General features: G+C 51.4%; 2 protein-coding genes across 7 annotated transcripts in view; one reads left to right on the forward strand and one right to left on the reverse strand.

Moving 5' to 3' along the window:
- Positions 1-1,126: 1,126 nt before the first annotated feature.
- LOC104051788 (caspase-1) lies at positions 1,127-6,256 on the reverse strand. 3 transcript variants are annotated; one of them, XM_064467987.1, is made up of 10 exons: positions 5,529-6,256; positions 5,151-5,196; positions 4,437-4,709; positions 4,009-4,145; positions 3,579-3,755; positions 3,142-3,376; positions 2,861-3,013; positions 2,109-2,218; positions 1,642-1,747; positions 1,127-1,360 (listed from the first exon to the last, which is right to left on the reverse strand). In XM_064467987.1, the coding sequence occupies exons 2-9, from the start codon at positions 5,155-5,157 to the stop codon at positions 1,655-1,657; spliced, it is 1,185 nt and encodes a 394-aa protein (XP_064324057.1). In that variant the 5' UTR covers positions 5,158-5,196; positions 5,529-6,256; the 3' UTR covers positions 1,127-1,360; positions 1,642-1,654. The 3 variants fall into 3 exon arrangements, with proteins under 3 accessions (XP_064324057.1, XP_009511202.2, XP_064324058.1); XM_009512907.2 differs by lacking the exon at positions 5,529-6,256 and having other exon boundaries at positions 5,151-5,522; XM_064467988.1 differs by lacking the exons at positions 2,861-3,013; positions 5,529-6,256 and having other exon boundaries at positions 5,151-5,522.
- Positions 6,257-6,572: 316 nt separating this feature from the next.
- MTMR4 (myotubularin related protein 4) overlaps positions 6,573-27,959 on the forward strand; it is a 61,971-nt gene continuing 40,584 nt past the window's right edge. Inside the window, exons 1-2 of one of the 4 annotated variants that reach the window (XM_064467982.1) lie at positions 6,573-6,634; positions 27,413-27,487. In XM_064467982.1, the coding sequence (XP_064324052.1) occupies positions 27,485-27,487 (3 nt within the window). In that variant the 5' untranslated portion in view covers positions 6,573-6,634; positions 27,413-27,484. The other 3 variants (XM_064467986.1, XM_064467984.1, XM_064467985.1) reach the window with 3 other exon arrangements.

Raw genomic sequence — 27,959 nt, forward strand, 5'->3', positions numbered from 1 at the left:
GTGGATGAGGAATTGGTTGGATGGTCACATCCAGAGGGTAGTGGTCAACGGCTCGATGTCCAGATGGAGACCGGTGACGAGTGGTGTCCCTCAGGGGTCCGTACTGGGGTCAGTGCTGTTTAATATTTTCATCAATGACATAGTGGGATCGAGCGCACCCTCAGCAAGTTTGCAGGTGACACCAAACTGAGTGGTGCAGTTGACACACCAAAAGGACGCGATGTCATCCAGGGAGACCTGGACAAGCTGGAGAGGTGGGCCTGTGAGAACCTCATGAGGTTCAATAAGGCCAAGTGCAACATCCTGCACCTGGGTCGGGGCAACCCCCGGTATCAGCACAGGCTGGGGGACAAAGCGATTGACAGCAGCCCTGCGGAGAAGGGCTTGGGGGTGCTGGTGGGTGAAAGGCTGGACGTGAGCCAACAACGTGCGCTCGCAGCCCAGGAAGGCCAGACGTATCCTGGGCTGCATCCCCAGCAGCGCGGGCAGCAGGGCGAGGGCGGGGGTCCTGCCCCTCTGCCCCGCTCTGGTGAGACCCCACCCCCAGCGCCGCGTCCTGCTCCGGAGCCCCCAACACAGGAGGGACATGGAGCTGCTGGAGCGGGGCCAGAGGGGGCACAGAAATGCTCCGAGGGCTGGAGCCCCCCTGCTGCGAGGCCGGGCTGGGAGAGCTGGGGTTGTTCAGCTGGGGAAGGGGAGGCTGCGGGGAGACCTTATTGTGGCCTTTCAGTACTTAAAGGGGGGCTGTAGGAAGGGTGGGGGCGACCTCTTTAGCAAGGCCTGTTGTGACAGGACAAGGGGTGGTGGTTTTAAATTAAAGGAGGGGAGATTTAGATCAGATATAAGGAAAAAATGTTTACAGTGAGGGTGGTGAAATGCTGGCCCAGGTTGCCCAGAGAGGCTGTGGAGGCCCCGTCCCTAGAGACACCCAAGGCCAGGCTGGACGGGGCTCTGAGCAGCCTGATCTAGTTGCAGATGTCCCTGCTCACTGCAGGGGGGTTGGATGGATGACTTTGGTCCCTTCCAACCCAAAGCATTCTGTGGTTCTATGGTGCTCCAGAGTCAGGTATCTCTGCTGCTCCCTGGAAAGAGTTTGCTGAGTTTGGAGGCCACAAAAGGAAGGGAGGACAGGAGACAAAGGACTATTTTATTGCAGGTCTGTTTGTAAGTGCGTAGCAGAGAGGCCATAAGTAGCAGGTTTAGAGAGTGACTGTGTTTCTGCAGGGCTATTCTTGGCTGTTCCTCTTCTCTGAAGAAGCGCATCTTTCTGGAGCAGGGCTGCATTTGCCTTCAGCTTGAGTTTCCTGCTGTATTACCCTCAAATTCAAACATTTTTGTGGTCCTTGTATTGTTTTTTCACCTGTGAAGAACATTAGACCGAGAAGCTCCTGAGACACAGGCTACTGAAATGAGTTCCTCGATTGCCTGTCTCTCCCATGACCAGCTGGGAGATGGGGATGGAGTCAGGCTGTGGCCTGGCCCCAGCTACCAGTACACACGCCCTTTGGATATCCAGTCCAAACTGCGAGGTCTGGAGCCCGGGAGCAGGGAATTTCTCCCTGTTCCTCCTCGCTGGCCAGGTACCAGGTTTGGGGCACAGGCAAAAAGCCTGCTGCAAAGGTGTGAGGCGAAGAGACTCACTGAGGGCAGGAGATCAGTGGCCGGGGAAGAGGTAGAACTTCCTGAGCATTGTAGTCCGTTCTTGTGACGGCAACTGCCGAGGGAAATTTCCAAAGGAGTTTTGTATCTGGGGTGAGAGACACAGTGGGGAGAAATGAGAGCAGCCCTGTTTCTAGCATGGGAAAGTACAGGGAGTCAAGAGGCATTCCCAGGGACATCCCCAGGCACGTGTCTGGCGGCCCAAGGGATGCCATGGGCTGTGTCAACATGCTGGGCACTTGTGTGCCCACCATGTGGCAGGGTGCCGATGCCTCCAGAGATCCAGCTGACTTTCCAGGCCAAATCAGACCCCTTTTTGACAGAGCCTGCTCCCAAGGAGCCTGCCGAGAAATGGCTTGCCCTGGCCCGAGCTCTACTCTGAGCAGTATTTCTGACTGTTGGTATGGCTGCATTTGCCAGCGCACCCACAGTTAACTACAAAGCCTCACCTTTCGGAAGATCTCCTGTAAGTCACTGTCACAGGCGTGGTTTCGAAACTGCTGTATCAGGTTCTGGATGAAAATGGAGCCTTTTTCTGGGTGTCTCCAGGAGAGGGTATCTGGAGAGACAGAAGACCCTAAGTGTGATTTCACTGGTGTCCCTCGCTGCAACAGTGATTAACATTGGGTGCTGAAGCAGGAGACGGGGGCACCATCTCCAAGATCATTATATTTGGCCCACACAACGCACAGCATGGAAAAGGACAGGGCATCCCAGGGAATGCAAAAGTGATGTGAATATTTTCTTCAAGCTTCTCTGTTCTCCGGTGCTCCCAGCCATGCCAGTTGCCAGGCTGGCATGGCCTGGAGCCATCTGTGACCCAGCAGGAGAAGATAATTTCCGCTGGCCAGCCACTCTGGTGAGATAAATTGCCTGGGGAAGTACTGCAGGCAGGGCTGGCGGGGAGAGCTGGAGCGGGGGTAAGGGAAGGCAGCCAGGCAGGGGCACAAAGCTCTGGCCCTGGTGCCACTAAGAGGGATCTGTGGGTGTCCTGGAGCAGCCTTGCACCCTGGGATCGGGGGACACTGCCTCCTCCAGAGGCTGTTGGAGCAATGCACAAGCTGTCACCAGATGGAGAGGTCCCCCAGCAAACCACCCCCAGGGAGGAAGAGGTGTGGAGGAGACCCATGGCATCAGGAATGGGAGTCCTCTCTCCCTCACCTGTCCTTAGGCAGGGCAACTATCTCCAGGAACTACTCACCAGGCGTGGAAGAATGTAAAGTGGCAAAATCACTCTCCAGGTGGACTTGAAAGATGGCATCATCTTCCAGCCCTTCAGGGATCATGTGAACTGAGCTAGGAGTTGGCATGGCAGGGTCTGTGGAGTCGCTCACCATCACGGACCCTATGTTGCCTAGGAAGGTGGGGCCAGCCATCAGTGATGGTTGGGTGTCCCATCCTCACCTCATGCTTGGGGCTCACGTGCCCTGGAGAGCCTGGCCGGCTCACTCACCTCACCGGCACCTTGTAGTGGGGACTCACCTCCACGGCAGGCCTGGATAATGACCACTTTGGGTTTGCCCAGCAGCGCCTGGCAGTGCTTGTTGTTGAACTTCTCATAGATGGTGTCAAGGGAAAGGATGTCTGTGGTCTCGTTTCTGCTCTTGGTCCCACAGAGCCCAGCCCTGACCCCATGGGACATGAAGACCAGGAAGGTGCTGTCAGAGGTCCGGTGCTCTCTTAGATCCACAAAATCCTTCATGACCTTAACCATCTCCTACAAACCAGCACAAGGAGGGAACATCAGCCACCCATGACCAGTTGTGTGGAGATGCAGCCACCAGCTGTGGGAAGGAGCCACTGCCACTGGGGAAAGAGGTCTCCCTGTAGTGCCTGAGCCCCCCCATCACCAACACATGCAAGGAGGGTCTCTGCGCCACTTCCAGGGCCAGTGGCAGCTACTTTGTACAATCCTTTACCTGGGAAGTTAGGTTGCAATGGATGTCGACCACATAGCCCAGCCCTTCGAGCAGCTTTGTCATCCCCTCCACGTCCACTTCAGCCCCATCCCGCTGTTTCAAGTGCTCAAACTTAATGTTGCAGATGAGTAGCGCCCTACGGGTTCGTGTCTCCCGTGGTAGATGGATGGGATAGATCTGTGAGGACGGAAGGAGGCAGTGCTCAGTGGTGGGTTGGGTGCAGTGGGCTTTTCTTGGGAGGCAGTTAATAGTAGTGAAGGCCCATGGGTGCAGCAACCACATCTCGCTGTCCCTGGGGCACCTCCCCACATCTCCTGCCCTGCTCCTGCGTTAGCAAAGACCCTGGCTCCTCCCAGCAAGCCCCTGCCCACTCTGGCAGGGCAGCCAGCCCACGCTTAAACCCTCCTCTCATCTCCTTTGCTTGCAACACCTGGTTTCCCTCTGTGTCCATGATGTGCTGGTACTCGCTCACGGAGCACTGCCGGATCCACTGCTCGCCCTGGATATCAACAAGAGGCCCAGGGGAGGTCTCAGTGTTGGGGGAGACCAGTTGCATGCCAGCGGACCCTGTGAGCAGAAAGCCTCACAGTTACACTGGGAAGTGCCTGCAGCTAGAGGGGACTCTTGCAGGGCATGGACAGACCAGCTTTGTCCCTTGAGGACCCCTGAGATCCCTGTCATCACTGCATGGCAAGGGGGACTCAGTGCCACAGAGCACTGAGTGGCACCAAGGACACCCAACTGCCTTTTGCCTCAGGCTTTGGATACTCGCCAGGGCCAGGCCCCCCTCCAGCACCCCACCGGAGGTGCCAGGAGCCCCAGGATGGCCGGGGCAGACCACGGCCCCACATAGCTCACCCAACTCAGCAGCCAGACCCAGCTGCTCCGCCAAGATGCCATCACGGTTCCTGAGGCTGTCGATGAAGATCTGGCTGGCCCTGCAGCCCTTCAGGCGCACACCATCGATGAGGCAGCGGGCCTTGTCAGTGCGCACTGTGTGTCTGTCGTTCACCTCGTCCACCTCCTCCAGGCTCAGCACCCCTTGGGCCAGCAGCTCGTCCAGCAGCCCAGAGATCACTGCCTTGCTCACACGCTCCACAAATTCCTTCCGCACATTCAGGAGCAGCTTGTCTGCAGAGCAGCCCCATCAGCACCTGGAGCCTCCACACCACAGCTGTTGCTGCCCCACTGCCTTCCCCATTGCCTCCCCTGGGTGATGCCCCCTTTTCTATTGCCCCCCCAGCTACTGATCCCTCCCCCACCAGCCATCCTGGATGCTCGCCCTCCCCCATTGCCCACCCAAGGTGCTGCTCCCTCCTCCACTGCCCACCCCGGGGGCTTCCCCTGCCATTGCGCACCTCCCCCTTTTCCCACACACCCTCAGAAAGTGCCCCAGGGGACCCATTTGCAAAGAGCAGGGTGCCAGCTACTCAGAGATGCAGGCCCGAGGCCCCAGGCTGCATGCTGCATTGTCTTCCTGTGCATTGGGCCAGCCAGGGCGAGCAGGTCCCAGGCAGAACCTGAGCAGGATCCGTCCCACCACCGACCCCCAGCACTGCTGGTCATACTCACCTGCCATCACCCCTCAGACCCCAGCCTGCTGAAGACGCCACGGAGTCTGTAGAAGTGAAACTAAAAGTTCACAAAAACCAACCAATCTCAGCTTCAGCTTCAACTTCCTGCCTCCCTGCTCCCCTGCTCCTGGGCTGTCCCGCACAAATCCCCATGGCTGCCCAGCGCAACCCTGCAAGCCCTCGGGGCGTGGGACCTTTGTAGCCATGCCTGGATTTCCTGCTGGGGACATTGTGGATCATGTAACTGGCCTCAGCACCACAACACCCCATGGGGCAGCTCCACTCGCAGCTCGCAGGCCGGGGGCCAGGCAAAGGTGGCAGTCCTCTGCCAAGGACTGACATCCCCTTCATCCCCACACCCCCAAACCTTCCAAACCTCTCTAGGGCTGAGCTCAGCACATCCCTTCCTCAAGCTGCCCTGTCCAGGTGCTGGCAGGCAGACCCTGCCTCGGGCAGCAGCATCCTCATCCACCCAAGGGTTCACCAGCCCTGTCTCCATCCCGCAGGCACTGGTGGGAAGGGGAGCCTGCCTGAAATGTAACATCTGGACAGTAAGAAAGCCAGAGGTTGCCCCATAACTATGTCAGCAGGGCTGTTTCGCAGGGCAGGTTGAGTATAGGGTGAGACCTGGGTGGGAATGGCAGAAGTAATGCCAACGACAGAGAAACCCAGGGATGAGCCATGGGGATGAGGAACATCCAGCCCTTTGGGAGGCAGAGGCGAGCAGCAGCTGGCTGTGGGGCGCGGCAGGGCGATAAAACAGGGAGAACTTAAGGTCCTTTCACTATCCCAAAGGCTCCTGCCGGCTGGTCGGGGAGGCCTGCCCAGCCACACCGCCTCTCCGAGGTGCCCCAGCCCCGCCCTGCCCGGGGAACCGCTGGCGGGAGGCAGCGCTGCCCGTGCGGGGCCCGGGCTCCCCAGGCGCCCGCCCACACCGCGGCCCTCGGCGGGCGGCTGCGGCCTGCCAAGCGGGACGGTGTGGGGCAGCGACCCGGGGCTGTCCGGGGGTTGCCTCTGTCCCGGCCGCCTCCCTCCATCGGGCCCCACCGCGGGCCGCGGAGGCTGCGGGCAGGCGGGGGGCGGGGAAGGGGCCCAGCGTAAGGGGGCGCCCCCTCCCCGGTATCGCTCCCCCCGTTGTTCCCCCCCCGCTGCGCCCCAGCCACCGTGCGCCATTTTCTGAGGGGAAGGGTTATCTGGTCTCCGATTGGCTGCAATGGGACGCGCTGTGATTTCTCATTGGGCTCCGGGCGTCAGGTCCTGCCCAGCGTCGCGCGCCGCGCCGGGTCACGGGATAGGCTTGCGGGTGAGGAGGAGGGCGTGCTCTGGCGGCCGGTGGCGCTGGGCGGGGACGCGTTCGCTCTGTTCATTGGCCGGCGGTGCCGGCGGCGCCGGGCGTTGATTGGCTGCACCGCGCGGGTCGGTGGGGGGCGCAGGGTGGGGAGCTGCACGCGGCAGAGGCGGGAGTGGCGCGCACGGAGCCAGGTGAGGCCCCGCCGGTTTTCCCCTCCCCTCCCGCTGCTCGCCTCGGCCGCCAGCGCTCCCCAGGCTTATCCCCGCCACCCGGCTGGGCCCCGCTCCTTCTCCTTCCTCCTGGGGCCTGACTGTGAGGGGCGGCCGGCGGCGGCAGCGGGCCCGCGGCCCGGGCCCGGCCCCGGTGAGGCGGGCGGTGGCGGTGGGCCTGGGCCGGCCCGGTCCGCCGTCCGCTGCGGCGCGAGGCGGCCGGTGGCGGCGGGGGGCGGCCCTGGGAGGTAGGGGCTGGTTCCCGTTAAGGAGAAGGAAGGAGGCGCGGGGCCTGCGGAGGGTCCGCCCCGGCTCGGGGCGGGGGCAGCCTGCCCGCTGCCGGCCCTGCCGCTCGGCCTGGCGGCTCCGCGGGGCCTCCGCCCCTCCGTGCCGGGAGCGGCTGCCCTTCCCCAGCCTCGCCTCGGCGGGAGACCTAGGTTCCGGAGCAGAGGCTGCGGGCCCCGGGAGGGTAGCGCCCTCTTGCCGGGGGCCGTCCCAGCCTCCCACCCGGGCCGGGGCAGCGGTGGTCACACCGGGGAGAACCTTGCGGTTGGGAGATCCTTGTGCCGCACCGGCCGTGGTAGCGGCGCAGAGTCGGTTATTCTGCTGGAGACCCCTCCGCCTGCACCCCACCTGCCGGGGTTTGCCGGCGCCCCCGCCTGAGGTCCCACGGTGCTGCTTTGTGGAGAAGGTGCCTCCCCTCCTCGTTGGAGAGAAGCTGGCGAAGCTTTTTGTGCTGGTTTGAAACTGCTGGTGGCTGAAGTTTGGTGCGGAGACACTCTTGTTGCAGGTTTGAGGCTAACTTAAAAAAACCTCAAACACATGTATCTTGTGAACATAGTTTTCCCTAAAGCATTTGATACGATGGAAATGCCCTATATGCTTGATACCCCATGCGCCTTTGGGTTTTCCTGCTGAATTAACTGAAGGGGGATGAGCTTAAAATAACCCATGTTAAATTGGTGGCTCCCAGAACATTATTGGGGACATTATGCTAACTGTCTCATAAGGATCCTACTGCTGATTTTGTCAATGACCTGAAGAAAGTCTGCAGCTAAAAGCTGATGGAGCACACGGGCAACTTGGAGTGCTGAGTGGAAAATAAGAGATTAGGATCCCATACAGTGGTCTAGTTAGTTTGGCACAGTGCTTCTGGTGAGGCCACATGTCTATTACCAGAGGAAACAAATGCTTGGAAATAGTCTGTTACCCCAACAGAGAAGCGAGGGAGGAAGGGCTGCGGCCTGTCCTAGGGAGCAGTAGTTTTGCATGAGTTCATGACCATGTTAAACGCAGAGCGGGACTGGAGCCAGGCTGACAGAGGTCTTTGATACCCCAATGCGGCTGTGGAGGAGAAGGAGAGGGTGCATTAGCTCAGCGCTCACTGGTGCAGATGCTTCTGCGCCCAGGTTTGGTGTCCACGTGTGGTGCAAAGGCTGGTGCAAAGCTGGGCAGGGTTCAGAGGTGATGTGTGAGGGTGGGATTAAAGGTGAAAAATGCTGCCATGTGGTGATAAGAACTCCATCTACTTCATTCGATCAGAAAGTTTGGTCAGTCAGTGTCTACTTATGGAGGACGGAAGGATGGAAGTTGGACTGGGAATTCAGTATGTTTGGTGGTGGTATATGAGTGTGCGCATAGAAACCAAAGCATACATTTTAAAGTGGTAGAGAATCAAGCATGAGGACAAACTTCCCATAGTCACTGATGACTTTGTATTTGCTGGAAGCTTTTACATCAAGCCTCAATACTTTTTTTTTTTTTAAATAAAACTAATGGCAAGTATTGCAGCACGGCTAAAGCCCAGGAAGTTCTGTGGTCTGCTCTGCTCAGGAACTTGTAAGGTGGCCATGATGTCTTTTGGGGTGTTCACTGGAAGATTAATATCTCAGTAAACTAACTGAGATGAAAGACTGGGAAATAAATTTAAAAGTTTAACCTACAGCTATTAATTTTTAGGAACATTTGGTTTTGCCTTTCCTTGGCTGTGTCTGCAGAAATCTGCTTACACTGGCAGTGATGGTTACTTGAGTTTTCTGAGAGCCTGAACAGGGAAATTTCCTCATATGTATCATTGCTGTTGGTTTTGTGGCAATGTCCTTCCTGCCCTTCTGTCTTGCTGCCAGTGTCACTTAGCTGTCAGATTCATCTGTAGCAAGCTAAAAGGAAAAAAACCCCAAATCAAGGAAAGCTTTAGGGCTAGATCTTACCATGTCACGGAGGCTTTGGAGAATGCCACTGTGCCAGCTTTTATTATCTCGAACTGCCAAAAAATGCACTGGCTTCCTTTTGTGTTTTGTTCACGTGGGGCTTATCAAAGTCGCCCTTGTCCCAGCTCTGGTGGGAGCGAAGGGGATGATGTGGTCTGCGTCTTGCTGAGCTTTGTTCACCTCAAGGCAGGCACCAGACTTGGATGGCTCTTGTCTGCCCTATTTGTGAGGATTGCTCTGGGAGCCAGGCCTCCTCCTCCAAGAGATGCTGCTTTAATCCACACTTTCTGAGATGAAGCTATTTCCACTCCTATTCTGTATCGTCAGCTTGTTTTCAGAGGCTGCTGTCATCTGAAGGAGAGAGTAGTTCTCAGTAATAAGTTGGTAAGTGAAAAAAACAGGCTAGAGAGAAAATGAGATTGTTTCTCGGGGGTGGGTGTGTGTGTGCAGTTGTGTTGGAAATGACTGAGCATTGTTTCACAAGAAAATCAAGCAGTATAATCTAAGACAGATTATTTTTATCAGGGGGTGAACAGGAGAAAAAAAAAAATCAGTGCTGTATACTTGCACATCACACTCAACTTTCCAGGACAGGAATGTTTGCCCAGAAATGAATAACTAGCAAGAAATTACAAAAGTTCATACCTTTCCTCTCCATCCTTGCTTGCCCGCCCTCCCAGGTAGCTCCAGCCAGCCATAGTTTTTGGCTCCTTGGAGTTTTCGGATTTTGATGTGGTCTCTTACTGTGAGGCTCCTCTATCGCTACTTGCAGGAAAAAGTCAACATTTGCAGAACTAGATCAGAGCCCTTTTTAGATAATGGTGAATGGAGAAGAGCTATTTAAAAAATTACTTTGCTCTTAGCAAATTAGCGTAACAGATTAATTCCTGCTCGTAATCCCTGGCTTGCTCTCCAGGAGAACGCCTGCACTGTTACAGAGCGGGGAGGAATTTTGTCCGGGCACTTTAAGTGTGCTCCTTGCTGATATAATTGCTTCCCTTCTGTTCCTCCTCAGCAGTCCTGCGGAGACTGTGCAGTTACGCGCACTCTCAACAGCCCAAAAGGATAGGATTTCCCTTAGGAGGCATCAGATGATTAGCTTATAAATAGTAAATGCCTGTTCAGGCCTCCTTTTAGCGTGTGTTGTTTCGTTGCTGTCTTGTTCTCTGCCTTTGCAACAAGTACCTTGCAGTACCAAGCATCTGTACCTTGCAGCCCGGAACCAAATCCAAGGAAATCAGGCATGCTTTCCATTGGAGATGATGGATTTCTGCAAGAAAGGAAACTGCCCTGGTGTGAGGTGGTTCAGCTTTGCAGCCAGAGCTTTAGATGTGGTGGATCTGAAAGGCTCCAGCAGCAGTAATGCGCTGTGCTGCTGTGTACACTGGGGTGGTGCCTGATTCCTTGCCCGTGCAGGAAAATCAGCCTTCTTAACTGGGAACATGAGCTGAAAAAAACCTGAAACTTATTCAGTGGTTGAATCCCATTTGAAATGAGTGTGTTTTCCTGCCAGAGAGCATGTGCTGGTACTAGGGAGCACTTCTCTCTCAGCCTGAGCTCTTGGAGTCCTTTTTGGGCCACATGCACATGTCCCTTCTACCTGCCATCTATTTCCCTCCAGCTTTGCTTCATTTATCTCTGGTTTGGTCAGTCTTAGGGCTGCTGACAGGGTTTGACGCATGTGGAGGTTTAGGGTCTGTCAAGACTCCTTCCGACACAGCTCCCAACAGCTCTCCCACTATGTCTATGCTCAGCCTTCCTTGCACTGAAGTTTTGGTGTGGAGCCTCCGTTCACTCTGATGCGTCTGTGTTTGCATCTGAGCTGGACAAGCTCCTTCCCCTTCTCCAGGGTGTTGCAGTTTGCTGTGGATGGGGATCGAATGGGGGGAATAGTGTTGCATGGGATTTGTTTTGCAGCATCTTTCTGCAGACCTGCGTGATCTGTGTACAGTAGATTTGAAAGCAGTGTCTTGCCTTTCCCAGGGGAGATAACATTATGAGACAGAGCAACGCCAAACCTAATAGGATGGTTCCTGCTCTTAGCAGTGGTAATGAGTTATTCGTTATTTTGACTTTGTTGCTCTTTCTCAGTTGAGGGATGCCCTCAAATTTCTTCCTCAAGAGGGACAAGCCTGCCCAGGGCCTATCCCAAAGAGGAGAGTTATGTATCTGTATATTCTGTTTCAACACATATCAAGTTACTGGCCTCAAAGGCTTCCTTTTATGTTGTGTGCATCGTAGGTGCCTTATTCCTTTTAGTCTCTGATTTAGAGCAATACCAGTCTTCCTCCATGAATCGTATTGCTTATCTCCACCTAGAAGGTGGAGTGTTTGCTCAACAGCATGTCTGATACAGCTGATCTCATGCACTATAAACCCCATGAAGGTCAGCTGCCCTGGGCATGCACAATAGAATTTTGCTTTTGCCAATATTTATTTTCCTGGGGAAAAGAAATATCACACTGTCTCTTGCAAGGGTGCAGATCTGATTGCGCTGTGGAGGACAGGCATGGTATTCACGGGAGGGATGGTGATGAGGACTGAGATTTACCTAAGCCTTGGGAATGGTGTTAGCTGGGAATGAAGTGGATGGGACTGTTCTGATAGTGAAGTGCAGCTGTATGATGGGCACATCTGCCTGAGACCGAGCAAGAAGCCAAATCTGGTGACTTTTATTGGGGCTGCTAACCACAGTCAGCTGCACCTCTCTTTGGAGGAGTCTGTCCTGGCAGCAGAGACATAGGTAGACATGGCTCACGACCTATCTGCTCAGGGGCAAAGTCTTCCACCTGAACTTAAGCCCACATTCATGGCAGGGTATTTGCTAGAGCTCAGCTTTCTTCCATTTCATGGCTCAGGCAGCACTGACTGGAAAGTGGAGTCGTCGTTTCTTTTCCAACCTGACCAGTTCTCCATTGCAAAATGAAATTGTGGAATTGTTCACTCTGGCAGAACATGCTTGGACATGGTACTGCTTGCAAGTGACAGCTTTATGGTAAGGACCCTCAGAGCATTTCTACTTTACAGTCAGTTCAATTGCTTAGACTCTGCCAGTCTTTCTCTGATGGTCTCTGTTGAAACAGAGGACTGATCCAAGTGAGGGGTGCAGTTTGCATTGTTCCTTCTGAAAGCTTCAGAGGGTTTTGTTGTTTTGGTTTCCTCTAGAAACTTGTTGAAGTAGCCAGCTTTCTCTGAGTGGATGAGTGCCTTGTGGCAATCCAGCATAAATCTATTCAGTTGCCTCTCTTATCTCAACTGTACTGCCTGGATTCATAAGAATTTTTTAAAAATCTTTCAAAGTAGTCAGCGGAAGCACACTTCATTGCTGGAGCATGACTGGCACATAGCACTTGGTATCACCAGCACATGGCATGACAAAGCCAGGTGGAACTCTGTCTCACTATTTTACTGTGAACGAGAGAAGCCGTTGTCCTGTTTAGTATCTTGTTTATGAGGCACCTACACCCAGTTTTGAGAACATTTCATCGAGAGTACTCGGGGAGAGCATGGCTGGCTGCCAGCCCACAGCTTGGGTTGGTGCCTGTGCTTCCTGCAGCATGTCTTGCCTGCTGGTACCACCTGATGGCATCGTCACCTGATGGGCTGCTTGTGACCTGGGGTGTTCATGTGTAGGTTTAGGAGGATGTAAGGAGCCCCAAAGTCATTGCTTCTCACCCCAGTCAGCATCATTTGGGCTTGTACTTGCTTCTGCTTTCTGGCCAGACTACACAGCCCCCCTTCCTGCCTCCCACTAGGTCAGGGCTGCAGCTGCCCCTGTGCCAAAGGGAATTCTGCCTTCCTTCCCTAACAGTAGACTGAATTTCCCCAGGGCTAAAATGCTCTAATCTTGGTGAAATCTTTGGAGCAAGCCTGTGGTATCTTGGTGCAAACTAAAAAGCCAGTGCTGCCCTGAAGGTCAGACTTGGGTAGGTGGAAGTCAGTCTCTTCAGGCACAAGGCTCAGGAAGCTAGAAGTCAGACGTGAAGCAGAGTAGCTTGTCTGTGCTGGGGCAGAATGCTGTGTTTGACTGGGGAAGGTACAGCTGTATTGTCTTTGGGGGGTTGGTGGGAAGATGCACAGTGAAACGGGATGTGGTGAGCTCCCCTGGAAGCATCAGAGAGTTGTTTTAAGATGCTTTATGTACCACTGAAGATGCCATGTCCACTCTGTTACCAGTGACCAGATGAGTGTTACATTTTCTGTCTAGCTGTACTGAAGTACAGTTCTTGTTTTGGAGTCCTGTTGTCAACTTTCCTGTGCCCTTGGGTAGGTCTGGGTCCTTGTCAGGCCCTCATTCCCTCTCCAGTGCTTCTCCAGTGTGACAAGTGGTGTGACTCCAGGGTTTGTCACGGCCTGATACTTTTACATCCTCTGTATGTGGGAGTTATATTTTCTTTGATGCTATAGTTCAGTGCTGCTTTTTTTTTTTTAAGCCGAGATCCTCGTGACTCGGGGAACTGCTGCTGAGTTCTGGTGTCATGAGTATCTGCCTGCCTCTGTGTCTGCTGTGCTGCTGGGCAGCCATTTCCCTACGGTCCCAGAGGGTTAGATGGCATAATGGCTGGGATCCCTGCAGGGCGCGGTTAACTTTGTCTCCTCTTTCTGGGGTATCGGCTTTTCTTTCTGTGTATTTGAATCCTTTGTGTTGCTAGACAATGTGCCTGGTTCTTCTCAGTCCTCTGCAAACATCTCTCTCACCTGCACAAGGCTGTTCATCACCTGCCTGGTATGGAGGGGAGACCTGCTTCTAGAGGGTGCCAGCGCTCACTGCTTCTCAGCCAGGGAGCTACTGGCTTGTTTTTTTTTTCATATCCACACCCTTTACAAGCAGCTGAAAAGAGGTGACTACTGTAGGAAAGGAAGGCTCAGTGTCCCTGTTTCTGCACACTTTCTCTGGTGACCTGATAATATCCAGAGGCCGTGGATACCATGCAAACCCAGCAAGTAGCTGTGGATATAAAGAGAGGGGGTCCAGGCAAAGAGAAATCTCATCTTGCTTGCAGCAAGGCAACTCCTCTGTCCATGGACCTGGCTTCCACAAGGTGCCAGGGGCTCTGCATGCTACCCCTTTCCCTTTCACAGGAAGAGGGGATAATACCGTGTCCAGGGAGAGGGACAGAGCTGAGGTCAGCAGTGGCTCTTTGCAAAGAAGTTGTAGCCTACCTGAGCTGCTAGTCTGTTAACAAAGTGATTGTCAATTTTGGTACTGATGCCCACTCTGACACTGCTAAGCTTGGATTGGTACAGAAGCTCGTGTGGTACAGTGCCTTTATAAAGTAATTTTATTACTAGATTTAGGGAGTTTTATCATCCCTGGGATAATCCAGGGCTGTGTATCCTTTCCGTTCCTGCTCCAGCTCCCACACTGCTGCCCTGTGCAGGGCCTTGTTGCCTCTAACTCAGGCAGGTGAAAAGTATATTGGGTGCTGAATGTCTGTTATTGATGTGCGCTGGGCTTTCATGTTTGGGTTTAGCTGATTGTGGGAAGAGAAAGTACCTTGATTTCAAAGGAGAAGTGCTTGTTTAAGCTGTGAAGTCCCTATTTTCCAGGGGGTTTTGAACCTGTGGTGCGTCATCCTAGTGGCAGTAGTAACTAAAGGGCACATAACAAAAAGCTTGTCTATTCTTGCTGTTAGCAGTGCTGCGGTAAGGGAAGGGGCCATGGCGGGAGACTCCCAGGTTTTCGAGGTATGTGCAGAAATCACCGAGGGGACCTAAGAGCACATCCCAGGCTTTCCCTGTAGCTTTGTCAGATCGCACTGTCTTACAGGGCAATGTTGAGCGCTCCTCTGCCTGGAGTGGAAACAGTACCTTGAGCAAAGTTGTTGCTGGAGCAGCTTTGCTCTGATCCTCTGCTGATGTTGGCCTGATGTCTCTGACAGCTTTATTTCTGTTCCTCAGCCTGGCAGTTGTGACCCTTCAAGTGGGCATCTGCAGTGCTTGGTGAGAATACTGAGTGGGAGCTTTTGGGAGGCGGCATCTTTGGGAGGTGACCTGGGCAAAATTAATCTTTGCCTTAAATATTAAGCGATGATGATGATGACACTGTGTTCCTGTATAATGTGATACTATGAGTTACCCGGGTGCCAGCCCTAGAAAGAGCAGATGCTTTGTTTTTGTAGCACAGCAGGTTGGTAGCATGAAGAACCACACTGGAGAGGAGCTTTTCTGCTGGCAGGTGAGGGATGAGACTTGGTGCAGGAAGTGATAACTAATGGAGTTGCCTCAGGCTGAGATTTGATGGACTTAGAGAAGAGCAGGGCCTGCGGGGAAGCCCCTGCGGTTTTTTAAGACAAATAAATGATCAGAAGAAATGAACGGATGGGAGTGCTTTTGTCTGAAGAATTGGTAAAGTCCTTGCTTCTGCCTGTGGCTGACTCACACCACTGACCATTCCTGTTAGGAGAGCCGGTAGCTTCTAGCATCCAAGGTGCTGTGCTCATTATAGGGCAGCCTGGAGACATACTGCAGGCAGCTGCCGGAGGGAATGCCACGTTACCGGCAGGCAGCCAGCACGAACTGGCTGCAGATCCACAGAGGGAGTGGATGCCAGCAAGCAAGCGACTCGTACCCCTCCCTCCTGTCCTCTGCACTTCCTTGGACTGGCACAAGATCACTTCTTACCTATCATTTGGTACCTACCTACCATAATTTCTTACCCTTTCTTTGCTCTTTCCCCTTTCTGTGATTCTAAAAGTTAATATATTCAGTCTGCTAACGCTGCTCTTTGGGGAGTGTCTGCTGTCCTGGCATGCCAGTGGGTGGGCGGATACCCTTCTAGTGCCTGCTCTGCATGTTTCTATCGGGAAGAGGGTAGCCAAGCACCTTTGGATGCTGGATAAGGTGATCCTAGACAGAGCCTGTTTTGTTCAGCAAGGAGAGTAAATTGAGATATTTTTTTTTAACCTAAAACTGTTGAATGCAGAGGTTCTGTGCAGATCTTCTAACTGCCTCATTAGCAAACAGTGTGCAGAGCTTTCATTGCTGTTGCTAAATGAGGCAAAACAGGAAGCAAAAGTGGTTTTGTCCTGTAAAGAGGACTAACAGTTTTATTTTACAATAAAACACAGCTTTGTTAAAGTGAAACCCCATCCCTCCCTTTCTCTCTCGTCTACTGCATCTTTCCTCCTTCAATAGGTGTTTCTACTAGAGGAATTTCCAGAAGTATGAAAGAAACTGTTCTGCCTGTGGGCTTGCCTTCGTTTATTGAAATACAAGAGGAAGTTACTTGGACTTCTCAGAAAAGGTTCAATAGGTCTTGCAGCAGCAGAAGGAAAACATTTTCAGCATGTTTTACTAGTGACGAAGCAGTCAAAGTTGAAGCTCAAATGAGCAGCCTGTTCATCTGTTGGAGTTCCCTGGGGAGCAGGGAGCCCAGTGGGCAGGATCCCACTGCACTTGTACCGCTGCTCCTGCTTCCTTCTACCCCCCCCCCCCCCCCCCCCCCCCCAAAATCGCAGAGCAAAGGGTTGTTACTGGAGTGGCAGAAGACGGGAAGTGGGACGCCCTCTGAAGTGCTGCGACTCTAACTTCTTTCAAAGACGCTCTGCCTGTTCTTCATTCCTGCCGGCACCCAGAGCTGTTGTGCTGCAGCCCTGGGTGCTGGCTTGCGTTGCAGAGCGTGCACTGAAATGAGTGCGCAGTGCTGGGGAAAAATCTGGCTTCAGCTGAAATTGCTGATAGATCTGCTGCTGGTTTCAGCAGCCATGGGATTTCATCTGTGTGTGTCAGTGATGCACTGATGGGAGGGAGGTGACTGTCTCATTTGACCAAAGATGATAAAAATCCCCTTGCCTCCTGAGATTTGTCTTCGTGTTTAGATAGACTAAGTCTAATGCACTTCACTTTTGTCCTAAACCTTTTAGCGGCAGGGATTTGATCCTTAATGAGTTTTAATACAGTCAAATTTTAAAGGTAAGTAATCCCAGGCTCTGTTCCTGGCACTAAAAAAAACCAATGTGTGAATTGCAGCAGGTGAGTATAAATTCTCAGGCTTCTTTCAGTACTGAGCTTGTCATGCAGCCGTCTTCATACCCTGTCCTGGTGGAAGCTGGCAGTGGGGAAGGGACAGCGCGTGTGAATTTGTGCAGCTCTTACAGCTAGATAAGCAGGGGACTTGCTATATATATCAAATTGCCTTCTCTTTCCTTTTATTGATTGGCTGGGGATTTCCCTTTCTAAGAGTGCCTTTTGAGAGGATGTCATGGACAGGACTGTTTTTAGAAACAGTTAAGCTCATGGTAGAGGACAGAGATGGTAGCAATTAAGCTCACCTGAACTTGCTGTCCTGCCCATGTCGTCTGAGGTGAGTTTATTAATGAAAGCAGGTCAGTGTGCAAGGCAGTCCCTTTACGTGATTTTCCACTGCTGAAGTGCAAAACATCTTTTAAGGCTCCAGATACCTAGAAATTAAAGACCAGAGGCCATGGGTAAACATTCTTAAACCAGAGATTTTTGGGGGCTTGGTGTGGGCAAGGGGAATTGTTAAAGGCCGCGTTAGGTATTGCTTGGAATTGGGAGGGAGCAGGGTGAGACCAGCCCCAGAGAAAGCCTCCCAAGGTGGAGGTTTCTGAGTTTATTGCTGTACATTTCTGGCTGGCAAGAGCAGCGATGACAACACGAAGCCCTGAGGGGTCTCCTCTCTGCAGTGGCACAGGGAATGAGGATGTCCAGGCTGCCGTCACAACGTACCAGCCGGAGAAGCTGCCTGCCGACCCGGTGCTTCCGCAGAAGTTGGCAGGTTTGACTGTTGGATGACCATGCTCAGCAAAAAGCGAGAGATTTGAAGCTGAACATGTAATCAAAAGTGAGCTCTTAACTTATTAATAACAACTTTCAAGGGTTTTCCTCTCATCTTGTGGTCATCTGTCTTCCTGTAGAAACCCCGAGCAGATGTTCGTCACTCTGGTTTAGAGTAGTCTTCCTGTGGAAGGTGGAGTTCTGTACTGAATTTGATAATGGTGCAATTACTGCAAGTTTTAGAGAGGAACAGGAGCAGGGAGGAGTGTTCGGCAGAGATGTGTGTTCCCAGCCACATTTCAAGCGATTGGACGTTGCTGTCAGTGCTGCAGACCCCTGGCATAGGATCCTCCTCTTGTCAGTGCTGCTGGTTGTGGGGAGGCTGCCAGGGAAACTGGGCTTGGTTTGGGTGAGTCAAGAGAAGAAATGTCAATGCTCTGCTGTCCTGTTGGACCTGCCCTAGTTTCGGTTGTAGCTTTCTCATGTACATGTTTATGTGGGTGCCTAAAAAATGGCTCGTTTTTCTTCCTGTGGAGGAAAACTACCCTTGGAGAAAACAGGCTCTCCTAGATGTTTTGTAGGCACGGGATAGTTCTGGCCTGGGCGCTGCCTCTGGTCAGCAGCACATGCAGACCAAGCCCAGGGGTTTCAGTGCTGAGGAGACACAGCTGGAGCTGGAAGTGTGGCCATCTCAGGGCTGTCAAACCCAGTGGTGCTGCAGGACCATTGTAGGGTATATGATCACCTGGAATAACGGCAATGTTTTTTTCTTTCAGACGTTGTTTCTATTGAATCCCGGGGGAATTTAGATATTTGTAATAGCAACTGGGCTGAAGTTGTGTTGCTGCTGTTTAGTTGAAATTATTTTAAAGTACCCAGATGGTGACTACAAGCGTATTGCAGCTGGGTGCTCCAAAGAGTCGTGAGCTTGGCTGGGGAGAGTTGGGGTGGGGTGCAGAGGGGTAGCAATGGGCTTCAGGACTTTCTCTTTTGATTTCTGAGCCTTCTGATGCATCTGGGTCACATATTTCAGGCTCTTTTCTTCAGTGACAAAGACAGCCTTTCAAAGAAAGCCACGGCTGTCAAACACTCTACCAGTTGACAGGAATTAAAAGGCAAATTCTCCTGATGCATAAGAAGAAATGAGTGTTTGCAGAGAGGCCAATTTAGGCAGTGCTTCTCCAGCCTAGAGACTTGGGATGTGACCTCAGGAGTGCAGGCACCGTTTCCTTGAAGCTGTTGCTGCTTCCTTCCTGAGATTGAGTTGAAATCTGTGCACGGTGTGGTGTGGAGAGAGGTAGTGGGGCTGCCAGCAGCAGGGTGAGAGGGAGCCCAGTGCCCACGCATCTCTCTGGGGAGAGGATGCAAAGGACTGGGAGCAGATGGGAGCTTGGCTTGCAGCTGGGATGGGTCCATCTGCACTGCTTTGGGTAGGGACCAGGCAATTGTTTGTACTTGAATAAAAGCTTAATTGTGACTCGAAATGTCCCAACTGCTTTTTTTAAAGAAAAGCAAACAAAACTGGAGAACAACAGGCTGGAGTTACAGGGGACTTTGGAAATGCTAGCCAAAGCTGTGCTTCCTGTCTCTGTTAGGCCAGTGGTTATGAAGTTCAGCTTGGAGCCTTTTCTTTGAGTCAATTCTCTGCTAGCTGAGGATGAAGGTCCTGGAGGGTGGGGATGGCACAGGGGTGGTGGGGGCTCTTTAGGTCCATGGTTCTTCCATGTGCCATGGAAATGAATGAGGGGGGCAGTTTCACTCTCTGCTGGTGTCTCAGCTTCTTGCTGGCTGTGATGGGAAATGGATCATCGTGGCAACAGCAGCGCATGTGACATTGCGCAGAGCCTTTGCCAGTCCCTGTTCTCTGCCATTTCATTTAGAAGATGGAGGAGGCAGAGGCTGACCTGGCAGGGGAGCATCCCTGGTGTGTTGCTGCCACCTGGTGCCACCTGATGCCCCCAGCCCCTTGGCTGCTTTGCCTGCAGAGTGAGGTATTTCGCTGCCACAGCCTTCTAGGAGAAAAGAGATGGTCTTGATTAATGAATGCTAATGGTCCTTGCCCTGCAGTATGTGGGGCTTCCTTCACAGTTACTGTTTTCCCCTTGAAACTCTGATTTCACTGCCATTAATGTAAAGAGTGGAGTCAGCTGGCAGGAAGGCTGCTAAAATTATTTATGCTTAAAATCTTTGCAGTGATGAATAGCAGTGCTTGTTAGGGGTCTGGCAAAGCGCTGGGCTCTGTTCTTTTCCTCGTAATCCTGCCCACCTTGATGACATCTGGGTGGCACTGCTGGACCCTTCTTGCTGGAGGTGTCCTCTGAGCTGGAATCTATCGGAGTCTGCCTGCCCCTCCACTGCCATCTTGCACATGGTGTAAATGGTTTTCTGGCTCCTTTGTGTATCCTTCTCTCGACTCCTGGATGAGTGAGATGTGGCAGAGGAAACGATGGGACAGACAAAATGGCAGGGAGAAGTGGTCCTGCAGCTTGTATGCACCATAAGGATCTCCCCCTCCCTTTTTTTTTTCTTCACTTTTCTGCAAAGCTGGTTGTCATTAGACCACGTTGATAGTGTCCCCAGGCTAAGCTATTCTCTGGGCCTGAAGTGCAGAGATGGGTGGCAGGTCCTCACTACATGCGCACCTCTGGCCCAGCCTATCAATAGGCATTTTTCAAATTCTGATGGTATTTTCCTCCGCTGAGCTCTAGTCTTGTTTGCCTATTTCTCCCTCCAGCTGTCTCCAAACCCTCTTCTACATTCCCTCATCCTTCTTTCTGTGGCTGCCGCTTTCACTGTTTCCTCCATCCTCAGCAGTCCTCACTTCTACACCATTCGCCAGCACGAACCCCAAGACTGCCTGTGCCCCAGTGCTGCTCCTACCTTGTGGTCTGCTTGCTTTTCCCAAGCTCTGCGATCTCCAGCCCATCTCTCCTCTTATGTAATTACTTTTCCAAAACTTCTTGCATTCATTCTCACTTTTGGCAGCAGCACATCCATTGCAGCACTCCAGAACCAGGCCTGCCTGCAGCGTTGCAGGCTCAAGGCTTGTGTCAGATCTGCTCTGGTCTTAAACAAGAGCTAAACAAGAGCTTTGCTTTTTTCAGGCATTAAGCCTGTGGCTGCTCTGGAACGCCTCTGACTTCTCTAGTCTTCTTTCCCCTTTTTTACTGCAGAGGACCTTGTTTCTTAGAGGGGAAAAAGACAAAATACTGTGTCAACGTCCACTCCTGCCTCTCTGCATTTCTTATGGCACTCTTCTTTCCCTGCATCAGGCACAAGTTCTGCTCTGGCTTGTCCTCTTACCTCTGACCCCATGCTGTCTAGTCCTCCCTGTTGCACCATTCCCCTTCCCCCTTATTCTCAATTTCTCACCTGCTTCTGAATCCTTCCCCGTGCTGTGTAGTTTTTCCCTTGTTAAAGGCAAAGCATGCCTCTGCTCCTACTCACCTCCTGTGGTTGAGTTTTGTTTTTTCCTCCTCCCTCCCTCCCCTTCATATTAAGTCCCTTGTTCGTAGCCCATCCAGACTGAAGTCCCTTACCTCCTCAACCTGCCTTACCTGCTGCGCTAGAACTCCTGGTGCAAAAAACCGTTGAGCTTGGCAAAATCTCTGCATTATTCTGCCCCCCCACCCCTTCACCGTTTGGGAGGTTTGACTCCGTGACAGTTGTACTCCTGAAATCCCATCCCTGAACTCACTCTGCCCATTTTCTCCCTTGCTCTGCAGCTCCTTCAGCGCTTCCTTAGGGATTTGCTCTCCTAACGTGGCTCAGGTTTCCACCCTCCTGTTGCTCTGCGCTTTCTGTAATTTTATCTATGTGTGCATGTTCAGCTACCCTCCTTTGCAGCTGGCGCATGGATATCTTGTTTCTCTCCTCCTTGATGCCTAGCTATCAGTCAAGCAGTGTTGGATAATCTGTCCCGATGTTACCCGTGTGACTCCGTGACCGATAATGGCACTGGCTCAGAGGATGGCCTCTGACATCTTTGCTGTACAGCTGTATAAACTTGGCCTGAGAATGTGCACAAAGACTAGCAAAGCATTAGCCAAATCTGGGTGTGTTTTTGAGGGCCAAAAGGTGAATTTCTCTTTTTTTGATGGTGCAGTGTAGTCAGGAGCATTTCTGGCTACAGCAGCTTTCCCAGGTCCCTCTGCAGTCCTGCAAAGAGCTGCTCTGAGTGTCCTGGTCTGATCTCTGTTGCAATTCCATGTTTGAAACCTAGATGTTCCTCCTTCCAATGCAAGAGGAGCCTAATCAGTGTTTGTTGGTAATTTTTAAATATGAAGAAAACACTTTCAGGGCTTCTTAATTATAAACTGACTCTTAGATTGGATGGCCAGGAAGGGTTTGCAAGCCGTTACCCTCTCCTGGCCACTGCAGCGGCTGTGGGTAAGCCAGGGTGGTTCAGCTCTCAGGCAGTATGTGGTTCTGTGTGGCTGAGTGAGATGTCTGTGTCCTGCTCCTTGTTGGTCTGAGGCTGTCCCCTAGTACCTGGGGTGGGTAATGCATGTGCAGTGCCATGGCAGGTATCACCCTCCCCTGGGAGAACACCTCCTACCCACATCTTGCAGGTAGGTTGGCTTAGAACATGAGTTTGGGTCTATAATCCCAAGTCACCGATGTCCTGCGAAGAGCAGCTGCAGGTGGGGTGTGCCAAGGGCATTGTGGGCAGCTCTGCTTACTCAGAGGCCTGTGGGGACTCACTTTTTTTTGTCCAGATCTGAATATGTATCTGATGCATTTTAAGTACTCTAAGCAGTAAAAAGGACAGCTTTTTTCATCAGCTTGATGGAATTTATCCAATTCTGAAACTTCATCTACCAGTAATTGGATTGAGTTATATTCTTGTCAGCAGAGCTGCCCAGAGCTGACTATACTTTGCATAAATACTTAAACATATTGAACAAGTCTTCTCTTCTATTTTTATTTTATTTTTAAGCTGCACATGCAAGCTTGTTTTGCTTTGGATCACTAGATGGGTTTTGTCTTTACGCTTCAAACTTTCTGCCTGAGCTCTGGCCACCTGGAGGCAGTTCTAGCCATGGCCCCAGCACCACTGGGGACAGAAATGCTGTCAATTTGCTGCCTCTGCTGTTCACAACTTTTATATATTATTGTGGTAGACTTTTTGCCTGTTCCTTGCCTGGCAGCTCACGTGGAGGTGGCTGTGGGGTCCTCTGAGGTATGTGACCAGCTGTTTTCAACAGCCCTTCATCTTGTGGGTAATTCTGGATCTCTGAGTTCATACCTTGTCTCTGGTTATACCTATCTGCAGTTAAGCTATGATTACTTAGTGTTGCAGAGCAATCTCAATACTCTGGTAACTTATCATCATCATCTGGTATTACCATGACATTCCTAAGCTCTGGTAGCCCAATCTTTTCTTTTTAGTAGTTATTCATCAGTGGAAGTTTTTTGTTGTTGAAGACCAGCTGGTAGCGGCCTTCATTAGAAGCAGCACTCAGACCTGTAATTTTGCTTAAAATAACAAAGGCTGTCCCACACAATCTTCTTTGCATGTAACTGTGGTCTGACAATTATATATTCAGCCTTTAATTGGTTGAGAGGCTTGAGATGGCTGTTCTGTTTCATTTGGTATCAAAATAAGGCTAATAGGGTTCCTGGTTGTTTCTTCTAACATCCCCTGTTTAATACTGGGACTTGTTTTTTCCCCATTAAATGCATCGGGACTAACCATACCATTTTAGCTGAACTTAAAACAAAAATCTCTGCCTGGGGCAGGCACTGAGCATGGAGAGCTTTGCTCCAACTGCAAACAATTGGCAAAGTTTTATAAGCAATTAAAAACGAGTCTCATAGCGGGAAGCGTAGAGCTGCCAGAGGGGCCACCCGCCTTGCCTGGGGTGTGCACCGAAAACTGCATCGCAGCAGCACTAGGGAGGCTGGAAGCTGTACTCAGCACTTGCTGCATTTCCCACCTTCCCAAAGCTCCATGCATGCATCTGAAATACCCCTGTGCGTCCCGATGGACATCCTTTCTCCCTCCCAAAGGACTTCTGCTCCCCGCAGCGTGCCAACGGCAGGTGATGGCACTGGGCAGCTGTGCCGTTCCTTATTATTCAGTGCTTCCTAAGCCTGGCTTGCTGTTTTTAAGTTGTGCTGAAGGCAGGGCTGTTCAGCTTCTCACAAGCTTTTCTGTGAGGGTCCTGTAAAAACACACTGATGAAGCAACGATATGCTTTCATGGTGCCTCCATGAAACTTGGAGAGGCAGAGGGAAAGTAAATATTTCTTCTGATTTTTTGACAGTCTGGTTGCTTGGAAGAGTTGGGTTTTCAAGTGCAGGTATGGTTTGTATCGCAGCTTGAGTTGGCTTGCAGCTGCATGGCAGCCTAGGTGTTTGAGCCCAGAGCTGCAGTCCAGAAAATGGAGACTAGTCACTGATCGTCTGTGAAAAGTCTGGGTTGGGTGGTGGCTGAGCATCCTGGAGAACAACTGGTCCAGCTCTGCAGGCAGAGCTTGGTCCTTCTCTCCAGGCTCTTTTCTTGCAGCCCCCACATCTCTTCTGGCATCTGAAGCAAACGGGCAGAGGTTTCAAGACGGCTCCTGCTTCAGTCCCCGCTGCTCTGTTTCACACTGGGAGAGGCAAAGATCCCTGGAGGAAATAGTGCAGTTGTGTAACGAAGCGTACAATAGCATGCGTGAGTCACGTGGGCAAGAGGGCTATGGGGAGAGCAAATTAAGATTTTTATGAGTGTTCTCAACTCTGACACTTCCTTATGATCTGAGGGTTTGGCTCAGAGATTAATAGTTTCAGGATAGGATACAGGCTATAAAAATGTGCAAGTGAAGTGAGTTATTTTCTCTACTTCTCCCAGCCCAGGTGTGTCAGGCAGCATCACCCCACCGGTCTCATCAGCAGGACCAGCACTGCTAGCACTGTCTTGCACCTCCCTCCAGCTGAGCAGCGGGCTGCTGGCTCTGCCAGCCCCCCAGCTGTGGGCCATGAGCCCTGTGCTCTGCCTGTGATTGCACAGCAGCAGAGCAGAGTGAGGCTCTGGGGCTTTTGTTTCTATTTGTGCATGAAAGGGCATCGTGCTCTTCTATGTTCTCTCCAGCTTCATCCCATGTCTTTCTCCCTTGTTTCTGGTCCCTTCGTCATTTAATTCAGCAGTGTTAGTCTCCGCCTTGGCTGGGCGTAGCAGGCAGCTGGGTCCAGCCTGCCTGCTGTGACTGAGATTTTAGGAGCTTCTGACTTGGATTTTTTGGGGATTCAACCTCCTGCATGGGAAACAGCTGCTTGTGTGGCTGCAAAACCACATGTGTGACTTCCAAAGGAAAGGTGGTAGGTGCCAGCCCAGAAAGATGTGGAGCAAGTTGGACAGCTGCTGTCTTCTCTCCTGAGGGCTGGAGGCTGCTTGGCTGGAAGCCACAGCGGCAGAGCCAGGAGCCAGTCGAACACGGCAGCCTTTGAAAAGAGGAGGACCACAGACAGCCCTGAAACAGGGGGATGTGTTTGGGATGCCAGCAGAGGAGCGCATGGAGCTGCACAAGTGCACCAGCAAAGTTGCCTGCAGATGGGTGGGCTGGGCCAGGTGTAATTTGGGTAGTGCTGGAGGCCCAAGGCTTTCCTTGGCAAGCAGCACTTGGGTTTTTGCGGTATCTCCTGGTTTCCATTGCCCCATAAATCCTCAAGAGCCCCTTCAGCTTCATCCCTGCTCTGGCCAGGGTGAGGAAGCCCTTGGGGGCAGAGGAGTGGCAGCATTCCTGCAGGCTGAGCTAATGCAGCTGCGGAGTCCCGACTGCAGTGAACTGCCTTCCTCTTGGGCAACTGGCTTTCGAGAACAGCTTGGGGGATGGGAGCAAGGAGGAACATCCTCAAGCATGACGTAGCCAAAGAGAATCGAAGTTTCTAGCAATTACAGACCTCTCCTACAAGGAAGGAAGCGAGAAACTGAGGTAGGCATTAGCAATAACTATTAAACCATTTGGTACAAATTGTACTGCAGGGAAGGTACTCGTGTCATTCAGTGTTATCAATAATTCAGGTATCTTCAGATGAGTGAACAAAGCCTATTTAACATGTTACTTTCCCTGCAAATTGTGCTTTTAATCTAATGTATAAGTCACCATTTGGCAATTTGGCAGTGACTCTTCCTGGTGGCATGGTAAGCTACTGCTAGATTATTTTTTTCTCCATATGAAGCCTGATATGTGTGGTCACTTTGCTAAATAGTGGGAAACAGATTTATTTATTTTTTTAATAGTTGAAAAGAGACAGGCTGGATCTGGGTTTGAATGGGGATATTTCAGTATTTGGCTTTTCTGTCTTCCTGGAGAAAAAAAAAACTTGATTCCCATTGTGGGTTTCTTCATATTTTCCTGAAACTTGCTGATCTGCTTTTAAGTGTAAAGTAATACAGTACACAAGTGTTGAATCCTTTCTGAACTCCTATTCCTTCATCCTGTCCTTTTTCCTGACAGCACTGCTGGATCAGGGCAGGAGCTCCCTCCCGCCTCACACAGCAGTACTGAAGGACTTGTATGCTGCTTCCTCGTGAGGAAGATTACATTTCAAAAATGACTCCTTAGTGCCGGTATTCAGCTTGGCCTTCTGACATGCAGGTGTCAAACCTCACTTAATCCTGGCCTGGGAAAGAAATCACTGGGTGGAAGGAGAGCCTTGAGTAGGTATTCAGAAACTCTTCTGGAGCCGACCTGATTCCTCGATGGCAGAAGGAGGAGTAATTCTCAGCTTGGGTATTATCTGTGAGATTTTAGACACTCTCCAATTCCACATTTATTGTCCTTCGTGTTTCATCTAAGGAGGAGAACCTTACACCAAATGGCAGCAAAACTTACCAAAGACCTTGAGGATTCCTGGAGCTTTGGTGTCCTATAGGGTGCCGGTAACTAGCAGAAATTGGGTTGGTTGATGAGCTCTAAACTGTCTTCAGGCTAGGCTTAAATACTGAATGTCCCCACTTAAAACACTATTTTAAAAAAAGCTGAGATGCGTGTGTGCAGATTTCCATGCTGCGTGTGTGCAGTGAAGGGGCTGCGCAGCTGGGTGAGCGGCACAGGGCTCTCAGTAATGTGTGTAATTCAGTCCCCTGAGTGGGGCTGAAAGAGCAGAATGGAGGGCAGGATTTGGACAGATGAGAGAGATGTTGGTGATCAAATGATCCCATATCGGAGGTCTCTTCCTCTGTGGGAATCCCAGGATCACATGTGGGACCATCTGGTGCCATTGGGAAGGATCTTCTCAGAGCAGGACCTTGTTCAAGTTTTGCTTCTTGGCTTTAGCCCACCCCCTACAAAATGCCTCCTGTGACCAGTCCTGCTGCTCATGGGGAAGCTGGCAGAAGGGCCACTAGTTTCTGTGTGGCACTTCTTGTGTGGCATCCTGCCCTACCTCCTAGCCAGCCAAGATTTTATTTTGGAGGCAATTTTCCCCCAAGACAACAGCGATCTCCAAGCACCCAAGTTTTGTATAAAGAAGGATCCTGCCCAGGTCCTTAAACCATAATGACCAAGCCTTTCTTCCTTCAGCTCCCTCCTGTGCTACCCTGAGATGTGTGTTTTGTACTTCTGGGGTTCTGGACAGCTTGTGCTGATGTGTAACAAGTCCTGCATGCTGTGTGTAGTGGCTGACTGAAAGGATTTGGTGTCCCTCTGTGATGCTGAACCTGATTTCCAGCAGCTCCTGCAAAGGGCACTACATAGAGGTTGGCAATGATAGGTACAGGGTGCTGGGATTTTGGGCTTTCATTTTTTTCCCCTCTGTGCTCATACTGAAGTATCATTACCATTGATCTAAACTTCTGCTCTGGGTTGTCTCTTTGCTGCAGGTGAGACTAGTGGAAAAACAAGAAGAGGCTGAGCTGTAATTTGAACCAGGAGATACTGGACAGTGCCTGAGGATGGTGAGTATATGTTCTAGCCTGCCTCTCTGCTGAGTGTGCGTGGTTTTGTTTGGTTTTGTGTGTCCAAGTCTTGTCCTGCTGCTAAATGGATGACAATAAATGCACAAATGGGAAAGAACAACACTATAGTATTGAATGTTATGTATAGTAATATAATATAGAGAGCTTTGAAGTGTTACTGTGGCCAAGATGCTGTTGGTAGGTTAAGTTTACCCCTAAACTTATTATTGGAATACACTGGAAATCAAAGTAAGAAAGGCTGGAATCTTGTTCTGCCTCCTTGAACTACTGACATAGTCATCCAGTTTTTGTAGCTTACTGATTTATTTTTACTTCAAAATTTAATGCTGAGGTTTCTCATTCTGTTCCTCTCACTTCTCCATGAAGATTTAACTCCATGTTAATAATATGCTCTGGTGCCACCAAAGTAGCAGAAATTTCACAAGAATTAGTCACAGAAAAACATGGTGTA

The sequence above is a fragment of the Phalacrocorax carbo genome, chromosome 17, assembly GCF_963921805.1.
Source record: "Phalacrocorax carbo chromosome 17, bPhaCar2.1, whole genome shotgun sequence".
Taxonomy (NCBI): Eukaryota; Metazoa; Chordata; class Aves; order Suliformes; family Phalacrocoracidae; genus Phalacrocorax; species Phalacrocorax carbo.

Coding starts and splice junctions, on each gene's coding strand:
- LOC104051788 (XM_064467987.1), bottom strand. Junction 3,014..3,141: donor TATCCAGGCCTGCCGTGGAG/GTGAGTCCCCAC, acceptor CCACCTTCCTAG/GCAACATAGGGTCCGTGATG. Junction 1,748..2,108: donor TACAGGAGATCTTCCGAAAG/GTGAGGCTTTGT, acceptor CTCTCACCCCAG/ATACAAAACTCCTTTGGAAA.